Source organism: Bacillus rossius, chromosome 5 (assembly GCF_032445375.1).
Source record: "Bacillus rossius redtenbacheri isolate Brsri chromosome 5, Brsri_v3, whole genome shotgun sequence".
Lineage (NCBI taxonomy): Eukaryota > Metazoa > Arthropoda > Insecta > Phasmatodea > Bacillidae > Bacillus > Bacillus rossius.
This window is the reverse complement of record NC_086333.1, coordinates 62,652,697-62,670,900: the sequence shown is the minus strand read 5'-3', so window position 1 is coordinate 62,670,900 and position 18,204 is coordinate 62,652,697. Positions and strand designations below refer to the sequence as shown.

The following is an 18,204-nucleotide window of genomic DNA, read 5'->3' as shown; positions in this document are numbered from 1 at the left end:
TTTTTTTTTTTTTCGGCGTGGCCGGGAGTAGAACCCACGATCGCTGAATCTGAAAGCTGACGCCACAGAAGTTGCGCGCCTTAGACCGCTCGGCTAACGAACGTGATGAAATTGACGGGACATTTTACAGTGATGAGCCACTCACTCTTAGTCGAAAGAGTTACAGACGGACAGACAAACATACAGGTGAAGCTAATATAAAGCATGTAAAAATGACTGAATGTAGTACTTATAAAATTAAATACCAACATGATTTTACAAGCATTTTTACATCTATATTTGAAATTTAGCCTATTTAAACAATATAATACACCCTCAAAGCCTCTTTTAGTATCATTTGACTATCATTTTGTATTTCACATATTATTAAACCTCATTTTTTTACATTTCATCAGTCCGCTTTTTTTTTTAAATTTTTGCATGACACTTCTTTCAGTGACCAGTATAAACAGATTAACAACAGCCGGCTAAAATTTCTCGGACACTTATCACAGTGTCAGGCCAAAACATTGTCTAATACTTATCTTAGACACACACAATATTTACAAATGTCATGATGTAAAGGCGAATTAAAATGTACCTTAACATACACATTTTAAGGCATTAATGCTGTCAAGCATAATTTAACTAAGAACATAATATACAAAAGATAATTGAGAATTAAATAGTACAAATTAAGGCAATATGTTAATTAGTTCACAAAACACTCCCAATCAATCAGAATTCCAAAATTTATGTCAATGTTCAACATGATTTTTTTTAAAAAAAAAAAAAAAAATCTGGAATATAATTTAGAAACTGTGTGTCACTTTCAAATGAAACTGCCTTTCAAATTGAAGTTTTCCAAAATATTTGGTTTATTGTCATACACATGCCTGATGATGACATTAAAGTTTCTGCAGTACGCATGCGGTGCTATACATTGGGCTATTGCGACTTTAGTGTTTTTTAATGGATATCTTTTTCTTGTGCATATATTTTTAATGTTATATGAAATGAATGAGTGATTTTCTACTACAGAAGTGCTGCACTGCAGTATAGTGATTGAGTGACAAACTGCTGCATTGCTTTGCCACTGTACTATCTTCTTTTGTGTTTTTACAAGAAGGACTAACATTTATGTATGTAGTGGTGAATATTTGATATGGATTTAAATTTTAATGGACTGTTTTTTTTTAATATGATTTGTTTACATAATATTCTGGCATACATGTATCTATTTATGTGTAATTTGACCATTTTGGTGTTGCTGCATTGTCTAAACAACACAAGAGTAGCTAAATAAAGTAAAAGTGCCTTTTCATCCCAAAGGAGAATTATAATTGCTGATGTTTTTTAAAATTTTTGCATGAGGGATAGGAAGTGATATCCAACATCAGGGCTAGAGAATGTTTTATATCTGTAAAAAATGAATGAGCCCATGAAAGCTGCTTGACAAACAGGTACAGTAAAGTGAAAGTTGTCGTTACAGATGCAATACGCGGAAATCTGTGTACAATGGCATGCGCTTGTGTTCCTGTAGGTACTTTAGAATTTAAGTTCTGCATGCCAGTGCGCACTAGAAAGATCCTATAAATTTTTTAGGCCGTGTAGCCATGAACTTTTCGGACAGGAAGCCTGACGCGGGGCCTGGGTACGATTTGTAGAATGAATAAATTATGATTAAGGACAAAATTATCTGGAAAATTGCGATAAAACTGAAATAAAAACCGAAAAGCATGTCAATACGAATACACCATGTTACACTGCCTCTATGTGAGCATAAGGCAGTAGCGATCAGTAGGACCATGACGTTTCAAGCGGACAGTGTACGTCAATGTGGGTACATGTAAGGATGTGCCAGAGTGGCTAAAAGGGGCAATTTTGTTTGGCCGTGCTCATGGCAGTGCGGTGTGTGAATTTGCTGGATTTGTTGGGGTTTCGCAGCGGCCTGTTCAACATGCCTAAAAGCAGCGGTGTACTACACGTGGCAACAAAACACATCAGAATTGTGGTCAGAAAAAGATCCTGATTGAGAGGGACAGCAAACACGTTTCATGACTTGTGAATCAAAATCGCTTCCAAACCTGACAGGTGATGCTGCAGATAGTGAATGAAGATCCATCCCAACCTGTATTGCGATGGGATGTGCATGCAATGAACATCTGGAGCCGGTCACTTCACAAGGGGCCATTGCTCACACAGGCACATAAAGTTGCGCGTCTTCAATAGGCTAGAAATCATCGAACGTGGACAGTAGCTGACAGACAGAACGTAATGTCTGAAGAATCACATTTTTGCCTGTATTCTAATGACGCACATCGTTGAGTGCACTGAAAGCCAAATGGATCATTTCATACTGGATATGTGTAAGGCCAGGTAAAACTGGAGGTGGATCTGTGATGTTTTGGGGGTGTTTTTTGTATTATGGATTGAACCTGCTCACTGTAGTGACCACTAACATGAACCGGCATGTTTATTTAAACATTCTGGATGATCAGGTGTTTGAGTCAACATCTACATGATAAGTATACCACGACTTTTCAAGATGAGAACAGCAAAGTTCATGAGGATGGACGCATATGCGACTATTTTATGAACACTCCTGCATCCTTATTACATCTCGACTGGCCTGCAAAATCACCTGACTTATAGAACCCAATTGACAATCTGTGGGACATGTTGGAACAGTGAGTAAAATGCCTACAACAGCATCCCCGCAATTTGGTGGAATTGCGCGATCAAATCCTCAGCAAGTGGCTTCACCTGGATGCGAAGTATCTGTACAACCTTGTGGACTCACTTCCTAACCAAATCCAGGCAGTTATCAAGTCCAGCGGCGGAGTTATACTGTATTAAATTATGCTTGCAATTATTTTTCCAGGTGTGACTAAATTTTTGTCTGGTGAGCTTATCTTCAATGGCATTAGTGTTTGGAAATTTTACTCCACACAACCTTTCCAATAAAAGTCTTAATTTTTTATGCAGAAAACCCAAAACATCTGATGTATAAATTCAACCTAACCATTTTAACTAACCCAGAGACTCACCTGTGGAATGATAGCCACTTGACGTTATCCATGAGGACAACACCAGATGTCATCAGAAGCTCAGCAAAGTCCAGAGGATCAATGCCTTCTTCTTCATGTTTTTTGAACTGGATCCCTGAGTTCTGCAGCAAGTCAATACTGTCCTGGGCGTACATGTCTTCCCTAAACATTTTAAAACTTACTGGTAACATGAGGTCCATTCAATTGCAATTAGTCAATGACACAACTTACAGCAACAGCCCTTTGGAACCACATCAACTTCTTGCATTATGACAGAATGATTATAAATTATTTTAATAAAACTACCAACATATTACTAACAAGGCACAAAAGAATATTTACATTTTGAACACAAAAATTTATATATGTAGATGTACCAATTCCGTGATATTTTTAGGTTTGTTATTTTTTGCAGACAAAAACAATTTAATATATTTTTTGGAGAAAAAATTCAATCTTAATTTTCATTCTATGTCCTAACACTGCAATAGTAACAAAGAACTTGGTATTTAATTTTGCGATAATAATGTTGAAATAGTGACAAAGAGCGATAGTAACAATTGCAACAAACAAAATCTGAACCCAAATCCAATATTCATAGCATTGTTAATGGGCTAGCAATACAGAATAGGCATTTCTCTAACCATTCAGTTTAAACTTTCTGACCTAAAATATAATTTCCCGACTATTTTAGAATTTTTATAGAAATAATAAAATCTCTACTATTAAAGATTTGTTTGTACTGCTTTCCTTGAAGAGAGTCCCTGTGTAGTATATACAAACGTTACTAACATTTTTAAAAATTTCCCTGTAACTAAACTCATGGTACTGGATTCCTGTGTGTTTGCCACTAGCTCATTAGTCATTACTAATTGAAGAGTTCTTTATAAAGAGATTAAACAATATAAGAATACAATGGCAGATTTTCCTTTAGCCTTGTTCCCAGGTCAAATAATTTTAAATGTAGCTGCCAAGGAACTGTTAACGCTAGTGGTTTCACTAAATACTATTCAAATTAGAACAGCATTAAACCCCCAAATGCAATGCTATATATGCAAGCATACTGTTACCAAATAATTAAGGAAAAATCTGCTGGCTCAGGAAGTGAGATTTCCTTCAATAAACTTAAGAATAAACAAACATCTCTAACGTAGTCCACTAGAAATAAAAGGATCCTCTAATCCACCTTTACACTCCTTTATAATTACCCCAGAGTATTTGAGACACTGATTTGGATGGCTCTATTTCCGAACTTACAATTGTTTCTGAAAATGTAGTATATTTAAAAGAATTTATTATTTGAATAGGTAGATTAAATTTTTATTTCTTTGTTAAATAAGACACATAATTATTTATGAAAATGTATAGTTTAAAACATGATTTTTTTTCCAAGAAAAATTACTTCAATTTTTTTTATATCTTTTGTTATAACTTATAACAAAAAAAAATCTACAGCTGTAGCCCAGCAAATGCATTTTTAATCAACCCTTAAGTATTTTCAGTTGTTGCAGTTCGTATCCAAAGCGAAGAGGGTTGAACCAAAAAAAAACCACCTTACTTTAAACCATTTTCAGGCCATTCAAACATGCTTTGTTTAATATTGAAAATATGATTTTATACAAGCATAGTACATAAGTTTAATTAATGTCTAGAGTCAATAGTGATTGGCAACTACAAATAGTTACCTCTGCAAAGACCTTACATTTAATGTTGAGTTTTTTTTATTCAAATGACTAAAATTGTAATGATATTAGCAAAAGAAACTATTTTTAAGTATAAGAATATCTATAAATGTATCCTCTGCTTAAATATTTATCGATCGGAAAGTATTATGGCTAAGTATAAGATTTTATGGATTTATTTTTTAGACGATTTTGTTTTTATTTTGTCTAAATTTATTAAAAAAAATTTTTTTTTTTTTTTTTAACAAAAATGAATCTAAAATATTTCTTAATAATTATTTCACCAAAATAGAGTCATCCTGATTGACACCTGATGCAATTATACAATAAAATCATTAGTAATAATAATGTCTAGAACAGAACTATTCAGAAAAATAAAACAGCAAGTTTTCGTGGTTTAAACATGTGCTATCATGTAAGTAAAACATGTTACTAATGTAGGAAATGCAAGATCAAACAATATAATATTAATTTTTTCTAAACCATTTAGGTCATACATTCAGTATAAAATTAATGGTAAAAAAATTTAATTCAATAAATTTATTATGATAAAAGATAAAAATTTTCATAACATGAGTTAAATTTTGTCAAATTGGAGATTGATTTAATGTTTTTAGTTACATTTCAGTGTGTTATAACCTTGCATTTTGGTGTTAAGATGTAGTATTGACATTATTTTCGTTGTTACTTTGGTTTTATTGCAATTGGCCGTACAATCTTGTCCCTAGTTATAGCCATAAAACTGTTAAAATCAAGATGGCACCTTTTGGTTACTATTTTTCAGACTCAAAAGACAGCAATAATTTTAAAAAATACTTACGAGAGGTTGAACTTGAAGTTGAACTGCCAGGTCGTATAAGCACCGCCTGGGGGTTTGCCTGTCTCATCCAAGAACGTCAGGCCCAGTTGTATGATCCGCAGAAGGTCCACATTGCACCTGAGAAGCTGGTACTGGTAATCAGCCGTGCTTCGGAACTCTCCTATCGGTCGAGCCACAACGCCCGGGAATTCTGTATCCTAAGAGGTGTACAGCATGAGTGTTAAGCTCTTCGAACCATAATGAAACTAGAGCCTCTAAACATATAAAGCAGTATAAAACAGTATAAAACAAAAAAATTTGACATATGTCTTGTAAAAAAATCTGAAACATGCTCCTATTCCGTGTGTTGGATTAGTAGAATAGGCAATGTAATGGTCATTGACCAGGGCATGGCGGCATCAGCCGGTAAACTCAGCTCCCTTCCCAACTCTTGTCCATCCTTCTCAGCATTTGTACCATCACAGTTCATGAGCGTGTGCGAGTTCAGTGTGCCATGATTCCGGAAGACATACGTCATGCAGTGCCATCTTCCTCCTCTAATTAATTAATATGACTTTCTTTAAATCCCCAAGTGTACGTGTTTCAGCACATTGGCTTAAAACGCCCCATTTTAAAAATTATTTTAGTAAACTTACATCCTGAAGAAAGACGAGGCGAATAGTCCCAAGCGGACCCGAACATGGGCGAAGCAGACTTTATTTTAAACATTTAATATTAAATTGCTGTATGCGTGGGAGGACGTATCTCGTTTAAGTAAGTATCTTTGTGTGATCTTTTTCAATAATTTAGCCATCTGGTCTCTCTACTTTATTTCATTTTATATTGAACAGAACATTCATATGCATTTTTACAATGTGTATGACAATGCACCAAAACCTCATTATTCTGGGTGACGGCAGGTTGCAGCATGACGTTTTCCCCTCATATTACTATCACTGGGGAACTACATTGCTTTACAAAGACTGAAATTAAATTGCCGGATTTTCCCTGACCGATTCCAGCTTCCCTGATTTTTCATAATGGGAACACCCTGTCACATGTTACTATTCCTGAGATCTAAATTTGAAATTGAGGCACACTTTTAAAAATAAAATTTAAGATTCAAGTTTGAGAAAAAGTTGATTCTATTCTTTAATAATAATATGTGCTGTATTGTCCAACATTCGTCATTTTTTCGCATGTTAGACGTGCAGTGCTGAGTGACTGGCTGGCAACAGAAGGTTGGAAATAAAAAGAAACTAACTTAGAACTGAGGCAATGAATTTTTTTAATGCATTGTAACGGGGATATTGAGAAATTGTATTCAAAAATCCCCTAGATTGCTAGAACAAATATTTGGACAATGCAGAGTGTAATAAAAATTTCAAATAACAGATTGGGCCATCCATGTGATGCTAATGCTCAAGAAGCATACAAAACAATACTTATAAAGCAATATCTACATGTGTGGGAGAACATTTCCCAAAACAACGGTCAACACAAATAAAAAGGCAGCTAATTAATCATGCACGTTACTAAACTAAGGTGCCCAGAAGGAATCTCTATGTAAGCAAGAATAAACAAAGATCAGGTTACAGTTTGCAAAAACTTATGAAGCAAAGGACCTTATTTCTAGGACATTTTTGCCACAAGTTTCAAATGCTCCAAGGACCCAGCAAAATGCACACACCGACAACATGATGCACCCATACAAAACACCAAAAGCACTGCCCACGAAACACGTACCTGAGACGACCTTCAACGGGCTAAACCTCCCTGGGAGCTTGTGGTCCTGGCACGTCACAAAAAGCACCCCATCAACTTCCCACTAGCGGACACCCCACTAATAAAACACTTAATTAAGAAGACCAAACCATGTGGCACATCCTGCCTAAATTAACCACCCCCCCTCCAACTCAAATGGGGCACCCTGTCTCCTTGTACACAACTCGGCCAAAAACATACAGTCACACTATCACAAATAGAGGTAATGGGGGGGCATCCCGCGACCTGGTAATCTTTGCGAGCCGCTCAGTTTGCTGTCGATACACGACAGGCGGGCTGAACGGCTAGCACTGGCTATGATGTTGTCTCAGTTGATGACAGACCTGTCGTTTACCGTGCTGGCAGCATAAGCAACTGATCTGAGCCACTGCCCCACTTTAATTCATTAATTTTAAAACATCTGATAAATATAAATACATATGATTAAATAGCAGAAGAATTTGGTTTTGGCACACAGATTTCCAAATATTGTTATTTCCTTTTCGAATATGACTAACTGAGAATGATTCACAAACAAAAACCCATGGAAATGGGCAAGCTCACCATTGCCACATAGTGGTATCGCTGCACGATCTGCCGTATTGTCCTGAACTCCTCCTCTAGGTTGTAGCCCCACACATCTCGGATGCCACAGTCTTCGTTGTTGGGAATGTTGGTGTGGCTGCCGAGTGCACTGCCGCTACTTCCGCCACCTGCCGGCACCACGCCATAATGCAAAAAAAATGCCAGTCAAATTGCTTTTACAACCGTGGTATAAACATACTCTGCAGGAAAGCAAAAACTTAAGTCAAAGTAACCGAAACATGGGTTAGAGCTTAGCAGAAGGTGGTTACTACATAAGATGATGTAACTAACAATTATGTTACCGTAAGTTTCTATTGCACTTCCAGCCAAGAGAGGACCCGGGATCAAACCCTGGTTTGGCCATATTGATTTTGGTTTTCCATGTTTCCCATATACTCACTTTGTACCAGTGGGTGCCCTGTGGCAGGGGAGCAAATCTGTAGGAGAGTTTTGTGCGTGGGTTTTAACTGACATGATTTATCGCTGGATAGGGTGCTTGCATGTTGTATACTGCCCCATTTTGGCCTATATGCATACAATAAAACAGAATACTTTAAAAAATATAGAAAATTTCAATAATACATAGTTTTGACGTTTACTTTTATCAAGCCCATTTCACTGTCACAACTGTGCAATCACAAACAAGCCCCTGCACTGTGGTATTCTAGAGAAATGTATGTCCAGACATAAAAATAAATAAAGTAGATTGTTTATACTATTCCACTACGGATAATCCACTATTTTTGTTAAAGAGCTAGAGTGAATTGTTGCTCAATATAATATGCAAAAACTTTATATTAAACACTCAAACCGAAAGAAAAAAAAGTTTTGGTGTAAAATGTTTTAACACTAGAAAAATACACAAAAAATTTAGATTAGAATCCTAAAAATATTTAATAAAAATATTTATATTAATTTTATTGTAGACTTATAAATATTTTGTATTTATTGCTCCCAAATGGAGAAGCAATATATTGGCATATATTTAAAATTAACATCAGTAGGTACTATATAAGCATAATAATAATGTTTTTTTATATGTAACATCTTAGCTCTATACTGCATTTGGTAGAAGTAATTTTGTGAATGGAACAGAAATAGCATGGAACAGAAATGTGTAACCATGGAGCTACCATCTGTGGCGGATTGCCCAAACCAAAGTTCACAAAGTCCTAGGACCACTTTATAGTAGTATGGGCAGTATTTTAATAAAATTCCTCATCGTAAATTAGCTGTACAGCCAGGGTTTAGTATTTTCCAAGTCTTTTTCCATTTTACTGGAGCCGTTTCATTATATAGTTTAAAATTTGGGTCTGTAAATTGAATGATTCAATAGTCAATATGGCTGCTCCAGCAGAATATTTTGACGGCAGGTGCGAAAACTACAGTTGATTTGCGTCCAAAAATTTAGTTGAAAACACAATTTTAGTAGATTTGCACGCTCTGCATTATTCTAAAGAATTTGATGCTGTATTTCAAGCCCGAGTTTCCTATTACAAGTGTATTTGCAACAGAGAACACATGAAATTTCTCATTACCGAGGTTAGATGTTACACATCTCTAGCGAGTACTGAGAGACTCACGCACTTTTTTTTATCTGGTGGCCATCCTCTCCAAACAAAATTATAAACCCCTTACCCGTGGCTGTTGGCATGGCCAACTGCAAAAAAACTTCTTCGTAATGTGTGTAGTCCAGCTCACATCAAATTCGCCCACTGCTCTTCAAACAATATCCTCTTCCATTCGATCACACTAAAGCAGGGAAGGCTGTAAACACATAAGCGCACACATAAATTTTATTACAGTCATCTCATAGGTACTAATTTGAACTAAAAATTTTTCTCAAATTTCTGCTTTTATATTCACTTCCTTACATGTTCTGAAATTATTCTTTAAGGGGCTGTCTGGTAGGGGTGTATTGAGTGTTAGTGAGACGGGATGATAAGCACGGCACTTGCTGGTGTTTCTAGCGCAGTATAGCCTTTAAGTGCAAGGCTCTGAACTGGCGCGCAGTCTTCTCGTTGTCACAGGATTACTGGGATATTTGAGCGGTGACAGTAACATTACATGGTGGAGAAATGAAGATTAAGGTGTAAGTTAATGCAAGTCCCTTAAGTGCTTTCAAGAATCTGTACCAGTTGTTATTATACCTAAAAATTACTCCGAAAACACCCCTTTGGTCATTTTAACTCTTTCAAAATACAGTTTAAAAATTCATCCGCTATCAAAAGTACTTTTAAACCTCAGCGAATTCTTAAATGTTTTTCGTAAGCAGACCCCACTCGGATATCTTGAGTAGTTATGAAATTGCATTGTTTTTCCTGAAGCTCTGTGCACTGTATGTGTGCCCAGGCAGACGGCACCCTTTACATGGCATTATGGTTCTTCAAATAGTTTACCTTTTTAACAAGTGGTTAGGTAAAGTACACTGAAAATAGCATATAATCATGAGAATGATTGGTTACGTTAATTTTAAATATTTACTTTGAAATCATGTAAACAGATATGGTAGCTACAACAAATTTATACTATAAAATAATGATACTATAAAATAATCTATATTTAAAATTCGTAATTCTAAAATCAACAGTTGAAAGGTTTTTAGAGTATTTTTAAAGTACTTATCTAAAATAACCAACTGTCATGCTTTAAAACATTTTAAATGAACCTAAACTAAGCCAACATAACATTTTCACAATATAGGTAATACAAAAATAATTATAATATATAAACCAAATCAGGTACTAGTTGGAATAGTAAACTACTTGAAGTATTATGGCAACCTCATGGAGAATGATTTGAAAAATTGCCAAGAAAAAACAAATTATTTGGCACAGCTTACAGACGTAGGTAGATTTCAAAGTAGGTACACGTACCTATTTTCTTATGGAAATATTTTGGAAACTTCTATAAAATTCTGGAACAATTTACAAACTTAATGTACCTACATAACATTTATTTTCTCCAATATTACTAATAACTGATACAGGATTTTCTCATTTTTCATGCAGCCAAAATATTATGAATGTTTTTAACTTAATGCATCCAGCATTGACTAGTTTACAACAAATTATATATTTTTCTAACTAAGGTCATTATTCAATTATTTTGACCTTCAAATACTACTTTACATCCCTTGCACTAATAACGTGGTTGTATAAAATTTTTCTTTGCACCAAGTTAAACATAATGATAAGATGGTTTAAAATAAATTTAAACGGAATTGATACTAAGAAAGTTTTGAATTTTTTAATACTGTTACAATTTATAATGTGTGGAAGAACTGGGTTTGTAAGAGACAGCACAATTAAGTTTAATTCACAGTTTTATTAATTGCTAGGTAATATTTACTTCATTAAAAATACTTAAAAATGCTTAATCACCAATTACTCCTACTTAAAAATGTTTATTCCCAAGTCACTCGTGTCTGTCAAGCTCCACAGTTCGCACTCATCACAGGAGCTAGGCTCAACATGGTTTGCCCCTTACCACGCACCTGTCCACACACACAGTCTCGCGCCACTCAGTCCACTCTCAATCCCGTCGCTCTGTGTCGCGTCACTCTCGAAGGGGTGTCTCTCACCCTCTTCCCAGATGTTGCACTTCAATTCACTCGGAATCTGCCCGGGTCATGCATCGCTGCTTAAGTAGTTATGGGTCAGACTTTCCAGAACCTACAAGCGCAGTAGTTGTGACAAGTCACGTCATCCCGGGCCGACCCGACACCCGAACAGTGCAGAAAAATAGTGTCAGTTTGCTGTGGCAGACCGGCGGAATTCCCCAGGCCTCTCAACGATAGATGACAGCGCCGAGGTATAACGATGCACGGGATGCGGAGGGGGAAGGAGGGTAACAACGATCCCTTGTAATCCGGCCAGAGCATGCCTAAGTCAGTGCCGGCCACGTGAAGTGCACATAATGCTAGTTGCCTGGCAGGGCCGCCAGCTCCAAACCTGGCGCGTGTGGCGGTCCTGTTTGCATTAATGACAAATACTTTCAGACAATTTGAATGGATTTGATAGTGAGTCAACTAACGGAGTTATGTAATTTTTTGTCATTCATCCCATGTTTATTCCACACCTTGCAGTAATGGTAGGCCTTATAAAAAATTTACTTATTGTTCCCCGAAGCCGCAACGTCCGATGCTGGTATAGTAATGTAAGCTATAAAATTATTTTTCACAAACTAGTAGGAATTAAGAAACCATCCCTTAAGGGTGAATTTAGAGACGTGTGTAGAGAGTGAAAACCATGTTTTCAGATTTTTTTTTCTTACCGTTCTAAAAAGCCGCGACGCAAGAATATTACCATCTTATTTTTGTTACTTATATTAGTTTTTTTGAAAGCATGTAGGTGAGTAGTAAAAAGTGAACGATAGGTCAGCAAAATTAATCAAAACAGTATTAAAAAATTTTACGTAGCTAACTCGGCCTAATAATCACCACACAATTGTACAGTATTATTTTTGGAGCTTAGCTAACCTAAATTCCTAAACATTAAAACAGTTAATTACATATAGTTTCTTGAAATATCAGAATGCGACTCCACAAGATGATTAGTAATAAAGCAAGAAACTCAAATCTATTTTCGTGTAATTATTATTATTATTATTTTTTTTGTGGCGCCTCAACAGTAAATAATTACCGAAGGGCAAGAGTATGCAAGGCCGAAATTTTTTTCTTTCAAATACATTTTAGGATCCTAATTCATTATTATGACCAGGATATTTCGAAGTAGTAAAATAAACAGCAAACATTATGTACCACCGGATCAATTTATACATGATATTGCCATCAATATCAAGGAATAACTTGGATACGTGATGCGTAACTTATACCAAGAATACCACCACGAATCTAAAGAAATTAACATAAAAAATTTCATCTAACAAGATTTCTTAAACGTCTACTCTAAATAACCAAAACAGCAACAAAGACTTACTAACATCTTTGTGAGTTTTATCAGCATTAAAGACAGTTTTTGGAAAGCCATTAACAAGGAAGAAAGCTACCAAAACACCTGAAAAAAATGATATAACAGTAAAGTGTTTTACGTATAAACAATGCAATTTCATACCTCAAATCATTTCAACATGCTAGAACAATTCAATTGGACAACACAATTCCAAACACAACAAATATATGAACCATAGATACCACACAATAAGATAGGAATGGGCTATACATAGAGATAAGTAAATGGAACATATGGAAAATAACTGATATTTCTTAAACCTTGGAATTCACTATGCAATATGGCGCCTATGTAGCTGAGTCATTGTATACATGAACAACTGTTTTAAACAACAAACAAACACACGTGTTGTTATACTTCTAAAACCATTTAATCATTAAAATAATGATTTTGGACGGTTAATTAGGTTAGTATAGCAACATTAAAAAAAATGGGAGAGTGTGTGAATGGTTTGTTAGGTCAGGATAGCTACATATTAAATTAGAAATTCCTAAACTACCATTAAAATGATTTTACAGTATTTTTAATGTAGCTATACTAACCTAAATAACCGTCCGTAGTGTTTTAAAGTATTTATAATGTAGTCAATTGACTTATTTATATATAAGTTTTCCAAAACATGCAGACACACAGACACCGTTTTTAATTAGTGAATACATTGTCGTCCCCAGGCCCTAGCTCCTTCCCGATCCCCGACGTGCGGCTGTGCATTTAGGTCGTAATTAGTTTGCCTGACTAACTAAGTGAGAGGTGGGAGTTCGTGCCTACTGTGGCCGGGACCGGGAGCTGGGAAGAGGGGTATTTGATGAACAGGGTAAGCGTATGGGAGTGAGGTTGGCAACAGGAAACATCCGCTGTTAGTCCACGAGATGTTTTATTCAGCCCTTTTCCTTGAGCGCATTGGCCCACAACGATGTTACGGGACACGTCCCCCGCCGCGCCGTGAACGAACGTAAATTGCAGGTCATCCACAAAGGCGCACTAGTCCACGACTGAAGATGTCGAATGCTGGGGCTAGCTGAAACGACGATAGCGACGATAGCAACGCGCGTGGCAGAGGGCCTGCGGACTCGCGGAGAGCAGCGTCACAGAACCTCGCTCGACGTCAGCCAAACGGTGACTGGCGACTCCCCACCCTGCACGTGCCACAGCGCCGAGCAGTGGGAGGGGAAAGGGGGGAAAGCAGCACGAAGGGTCACATGTTCGCCACGTACCAGGCGCGGCCTCTGTATAAAGTTACACGATTCAAACAAAACACATAACTACCCTATTTGAATACACAATTACAAGTTAAGTTATTTACAAATAAATATACAGAGATGTCCGTCCTTGAGCGGTCCAGAAGCAAAGTTATTAGGGCGCACGCAGGTGCGTCCCTGGCACGGAGCACTCACAGCACTGCACCGAGTGGTTGGTGGGGAGGGGTAGCCCACCTGAGGTACCCGGCAGTGGGCAGAAACGGTCTCTAAGCCTAAGAGGGCACGATGAATGTCGTCAACATAATCACCTATTGGCTCACGTTCACATGACAAGATTCTCCAATTACAAGAAAAAACATAGCATAATCTCAAAAAAGAAATGGCTATCTACCTACAGCTACAAGAATACAGCAACATCGTGATTTAAGCATCGTAATAATATTAAAGTAAAAACAAGCTGCAAATCAAGTAATTTGTTGTTACACTAAACTAAAAAACGTTAGCACAATTGAAAAGTATGCCGGATAACACTTACCTAACTACACTGAATAGCAATAAATGTCAGTTTAGGTACTTAACGGGTCCTGTACAGTTTCATAATAACATCAATTTCTCGAAAGTATTATGAATTTCGTATCTCCGCTTACGGTAAAAAATAGTGGAAGGTCCTTTGCACAAAATAGGGGTATTATTCTAAAAATATTTTTTAGGAGATACCCCTCAAAGTAATATTTACCAAAATCCATAAATTCAAACTATGCCTTCAACCTTGAATCCTCCTCCCCAGCCAACAATTCAGGGTAGACATTGCCCACACTAATATCTCGTTATTTAACAATGAATCCATCCAACAGTTATTAACATTGCCGTCACTCGGCCTCTGTAGAAGGCCGGGGAAGTACCTGATTGGCGCTACGGGCGTCGCGGTGCTGCTGTTGTCCGGGAGCGCCAGGCTAGTGGGTCACTAGGCCATTGGTGATGGGTCGTGGGTACTCTGCCCCCGCGTGCCCCACCAGGTACGTGGCTTAAAATCTAACCTGAATTTCCTTGAGGCCGTTCGGCCATGTGGAAGACGGGGTGGCGTGAAATAATCATAAGCGACACCGGTTATGTTAATTTGCGTTTAATTAATGGACTTCTCTGGTGGTACACATGGGTACTCGGTACTCCCTATACGTACTCTACACGGTGGCAGAACCACTACACACTATGCGAATGCGCTATGCGGCATCTGAGCCATTGTACAGTTACATTAACATACATTGATTACAGAACAAAACACGACACTAATATAACTCAATGAATTCGCCACGGCAGTCTCGCGGGGCGCGGTTACGAGTGCTCTGAAGATGGCCAGTACTGAATGTTAACTGTCTTAGGGGGCTCAGTGAGCGTGGCCCTAAGTTACACCTTACACTTACTTGAAGTTGCAGCCGGCAGGCATATGCACGGTGGTTTTGCGAAAGCATGTTGGCTGGAGTTGGCCAGTGCCGTACGTGGTGTGGTCCACGACGCGGTGCGGAACCACTAAGGAAAACAGTTGAGATAAGCCTGGGTCCGCAAAATACACGCCGAGGCGACGTGAGTAGCAATGAAGTAAAAGAAAATGTTTAGATATTAAAGTGACTACAGAATGAACGATCGGTGTAACAAAGTGAAAGGCTGCTCACGGACACACGTCTTGACCCGGCGGAGAGTGGTTGGAGACTGCCGAACATGGCTGCCTCGCAAGGGAGGGAAACTTTTACCTCCTTTGTGAGTCGGTGCCAAAAACTTACATTAACTTAATTTGCTCTATTATAAGCTAAAAACACGTTCCAGGTGCCCAATTAAAAGGTAGCACCAGGTAATTGGGTGCTTAAGGCTTAACAATTGTTTTAGAGTATTTAATTATTTTAATTGTGGCATCAAGTTGGCGACTGTAAATTTATTAACATATTGTCTCCCTGTGAACTGTATTAGTGGGATTTATCCTAATCCGACTTGATCATTGTCACAGGCACTTTAATTAAGGCCAGTGGCCGCGGTGAATGTTAATGAGGTTTGTTGTCTGCTCTGTGCATGCAGTGCACGCACGGATGAGTGGCTACAACGCACATGTTTAATGTTTGGGAATTAATAACTGTAAACTAGTGTCTTTTCTCTTAATTGTTTTATGGGTTCGAACCCCCGGGGTTCCATGCCCTTAAGTTTCTTTGAGTCTATTGGGGTCACACCCGAGACGTTCGCCTGATTCATGCCCGCTGGGCTGGGGGTGCGCTCCGAAAATGTATTTGGGTACTAGTGGTGCGGAGCACGTGCTTAGAGGCCATGGTCGGGACAATGTCAACATTTTATGCGTAACACTGCTTTTTCAATACTGCCTGATTACATTTGGTACTACGGAATTGCGACATTGTCTATTGCATCTTAAATATATAGATAGCAACTAATTGAGCCGATAAAAATAGTATTTCACTAAAATCATCAAACACAATTAACCTGTGAACAGTTATCTTCTTATGCTTTTCCTTCAGTAACTGGCTCTCAGTTTTCCTAGAACTTCTGTTCACACAACCATATGCAACGATGCCATTATATATTAATATATCATGCTTTATAGATTGTCACACTGGTTCAAAATCACACATTCCACTTCTAAAACAACGACACTTTTGAGAAATTACAAGAAATTCACCTACAACACTTAAAAACCAAATTAACGATACATAAATTAACAAACTTTCAACTATTCGTAATGTAATAAAATGGCGAAATCAACGATGTTATTCATTAAGCAATATGGCGGACCTTCCCCCCTTACCATTCCCCGCCTGACTTTAAACCCCACACCCAAACGATGTGTTTATGTTCCTTCTGGTCAATTTACTTATATCTGGCTATACTGTAGACTGAATAGCATAAATTTCAGTTAAAGTTAAAAAATTATGAATTACATTTAAGTTGTATAATCAAAATTTCATTCTATGTTTACTAGTTGATGGAAGAGTAGGTGTTTTGAAGGGTCGTGTGAGAATGATATGGAGACTTCAGAAAAACAATTGTATTTTATATTTTTCCTTAAGTTCCTGTTCAGGTCATGATTTTATTAATCACTGATCAACTTTTAGACTTTTTCAATTGTTTAACTTTCACGAAATTAAAAATATATTGACGTCGTACCGACCATGGCCGTTAAGCCCGTGCTCCGCACCGCCGGTACCGTATCCCGTTTTCGCGGCGCGCCCCTTGCCCAGCCGGATTGAGTCAGGCCAGCGCCTCGGACGTGACCCCAATAGACATAATGAAATTTAAAGGTACGGAACCCCGGAGGCTCGAACCCATAATTCAATTAAGGGAAAAGCCATTAGTACGAAATTACTAATTACCCGACATGTAATAAGTGTGTCGTAGCTACTCTGGGCGAGTACACCACGCACGGAGCAGACAACAAACCTCATTAACAGTCACCGCGGCCACTGGCCTTAATTAAAATGCCCGTGACTATGATAAAGTCAGAAAAGGAGAAATCCCTCTAAAACAATTCGCAGTGGGACAATATGTTAGTAAATTTACAGTCGCCAACTTGATGTCACAATTTAAATAATTAAATACATTAAAACCACTGTTAAGCCTTAAGCACCCAATTACCAGGTGCTACATTTTTAATTGGGCACCTGGAACATGTTTTAACTGGTAATAGAGTAAATTCAATTAATATAAGTTTTTTGACGCCGACTCACAAAGAAGAGAAAGTTTCTCTTCCTTGCGAGGCGGCCATGTTCGGCAGTCTCCAACCACTCCGCGCCGGGAACAGACGTGTGTCCGTGGGCAGCATCCAAGTTTTCTTTCTTTGATTATTTTATTCTGTACTAAATCCTTAAATTTAAAACCTTTTATTAATTCACCGCTGCCCACGTCGACTCGGCGCGTATTTTGCGGAGCCGGGCCTATACCGACCGTCTTTAGTGTGATATCGCGCTACGTATCGTATCACAGAACGTACGGTACTGGCCGACTCCAGCGAAAGTGTTTATACTTAAGGACGCTGTGCATATGCCTGCCGGCTGCACACACGTAAGTATTTCGCCGAATTTAGGAGCCGGCTCATAGAGCCCCCCCTGCACCCGTTAACTTTCAGCGCTGGCCGTCTCCAGCGAGCATCGACCCACATCCCGCGAGACTGCCGCGGTA

General features: G+C 37.9%; 1 protein-coding gene across 4 annotated transcripts in view; it reads right to left on the bottom strand.

The window, feature by feature from the left end:
• The window catches only part of LOC134531888 (CCR4-NOT transcription complex subunit 7), a 36,496-nt gene extending 23,463 nt beyond the window's left edge, over nucleotides 1-13,033 (bottom strand). The window contains exons 1-5 of one of the 4 annotated variants that reach the window (XM_063367904.1): nucleotides 12,935-13,033; nucleotides 9,498-9,626; nucleotides 7,839-7,987; nucleotides 5,532-5,728; nucleotides 3,030-3,191 (exon numbers count right to left, since the gene is read on the bottom strand). In XM_063367904.1, the coding sequence (XP_063223974.1) occupies nucleotides 3,030-3,191; nucleotides 5,532-5,728; nucleotides 7,839-7,987; nucleotides 9,498-9,513 (524 nt within the window). In that variant the 5' untranslated portion in view covers nucleotides 9,514-9,626; nucleotides 12,935-13,033. Of the gene's footprint in view, nucleotides 1-3,029; nucleotides 3,192-5,531; nucleotides 5,729-7,838; nucleotides 7,988-9,497; nucleotides 9,627-9,733; nucleotides 10,283-12,799 lie in introns of those variants that run through there. The other 3 variants (XM_063367902.1, XM_063367903.1, XM_063367901.1) reach the window with 3 other exon arrangements.
• Between the last annotated feature and the right edge of the window lie 5,171 nt (nucleotides 13,034-18,204).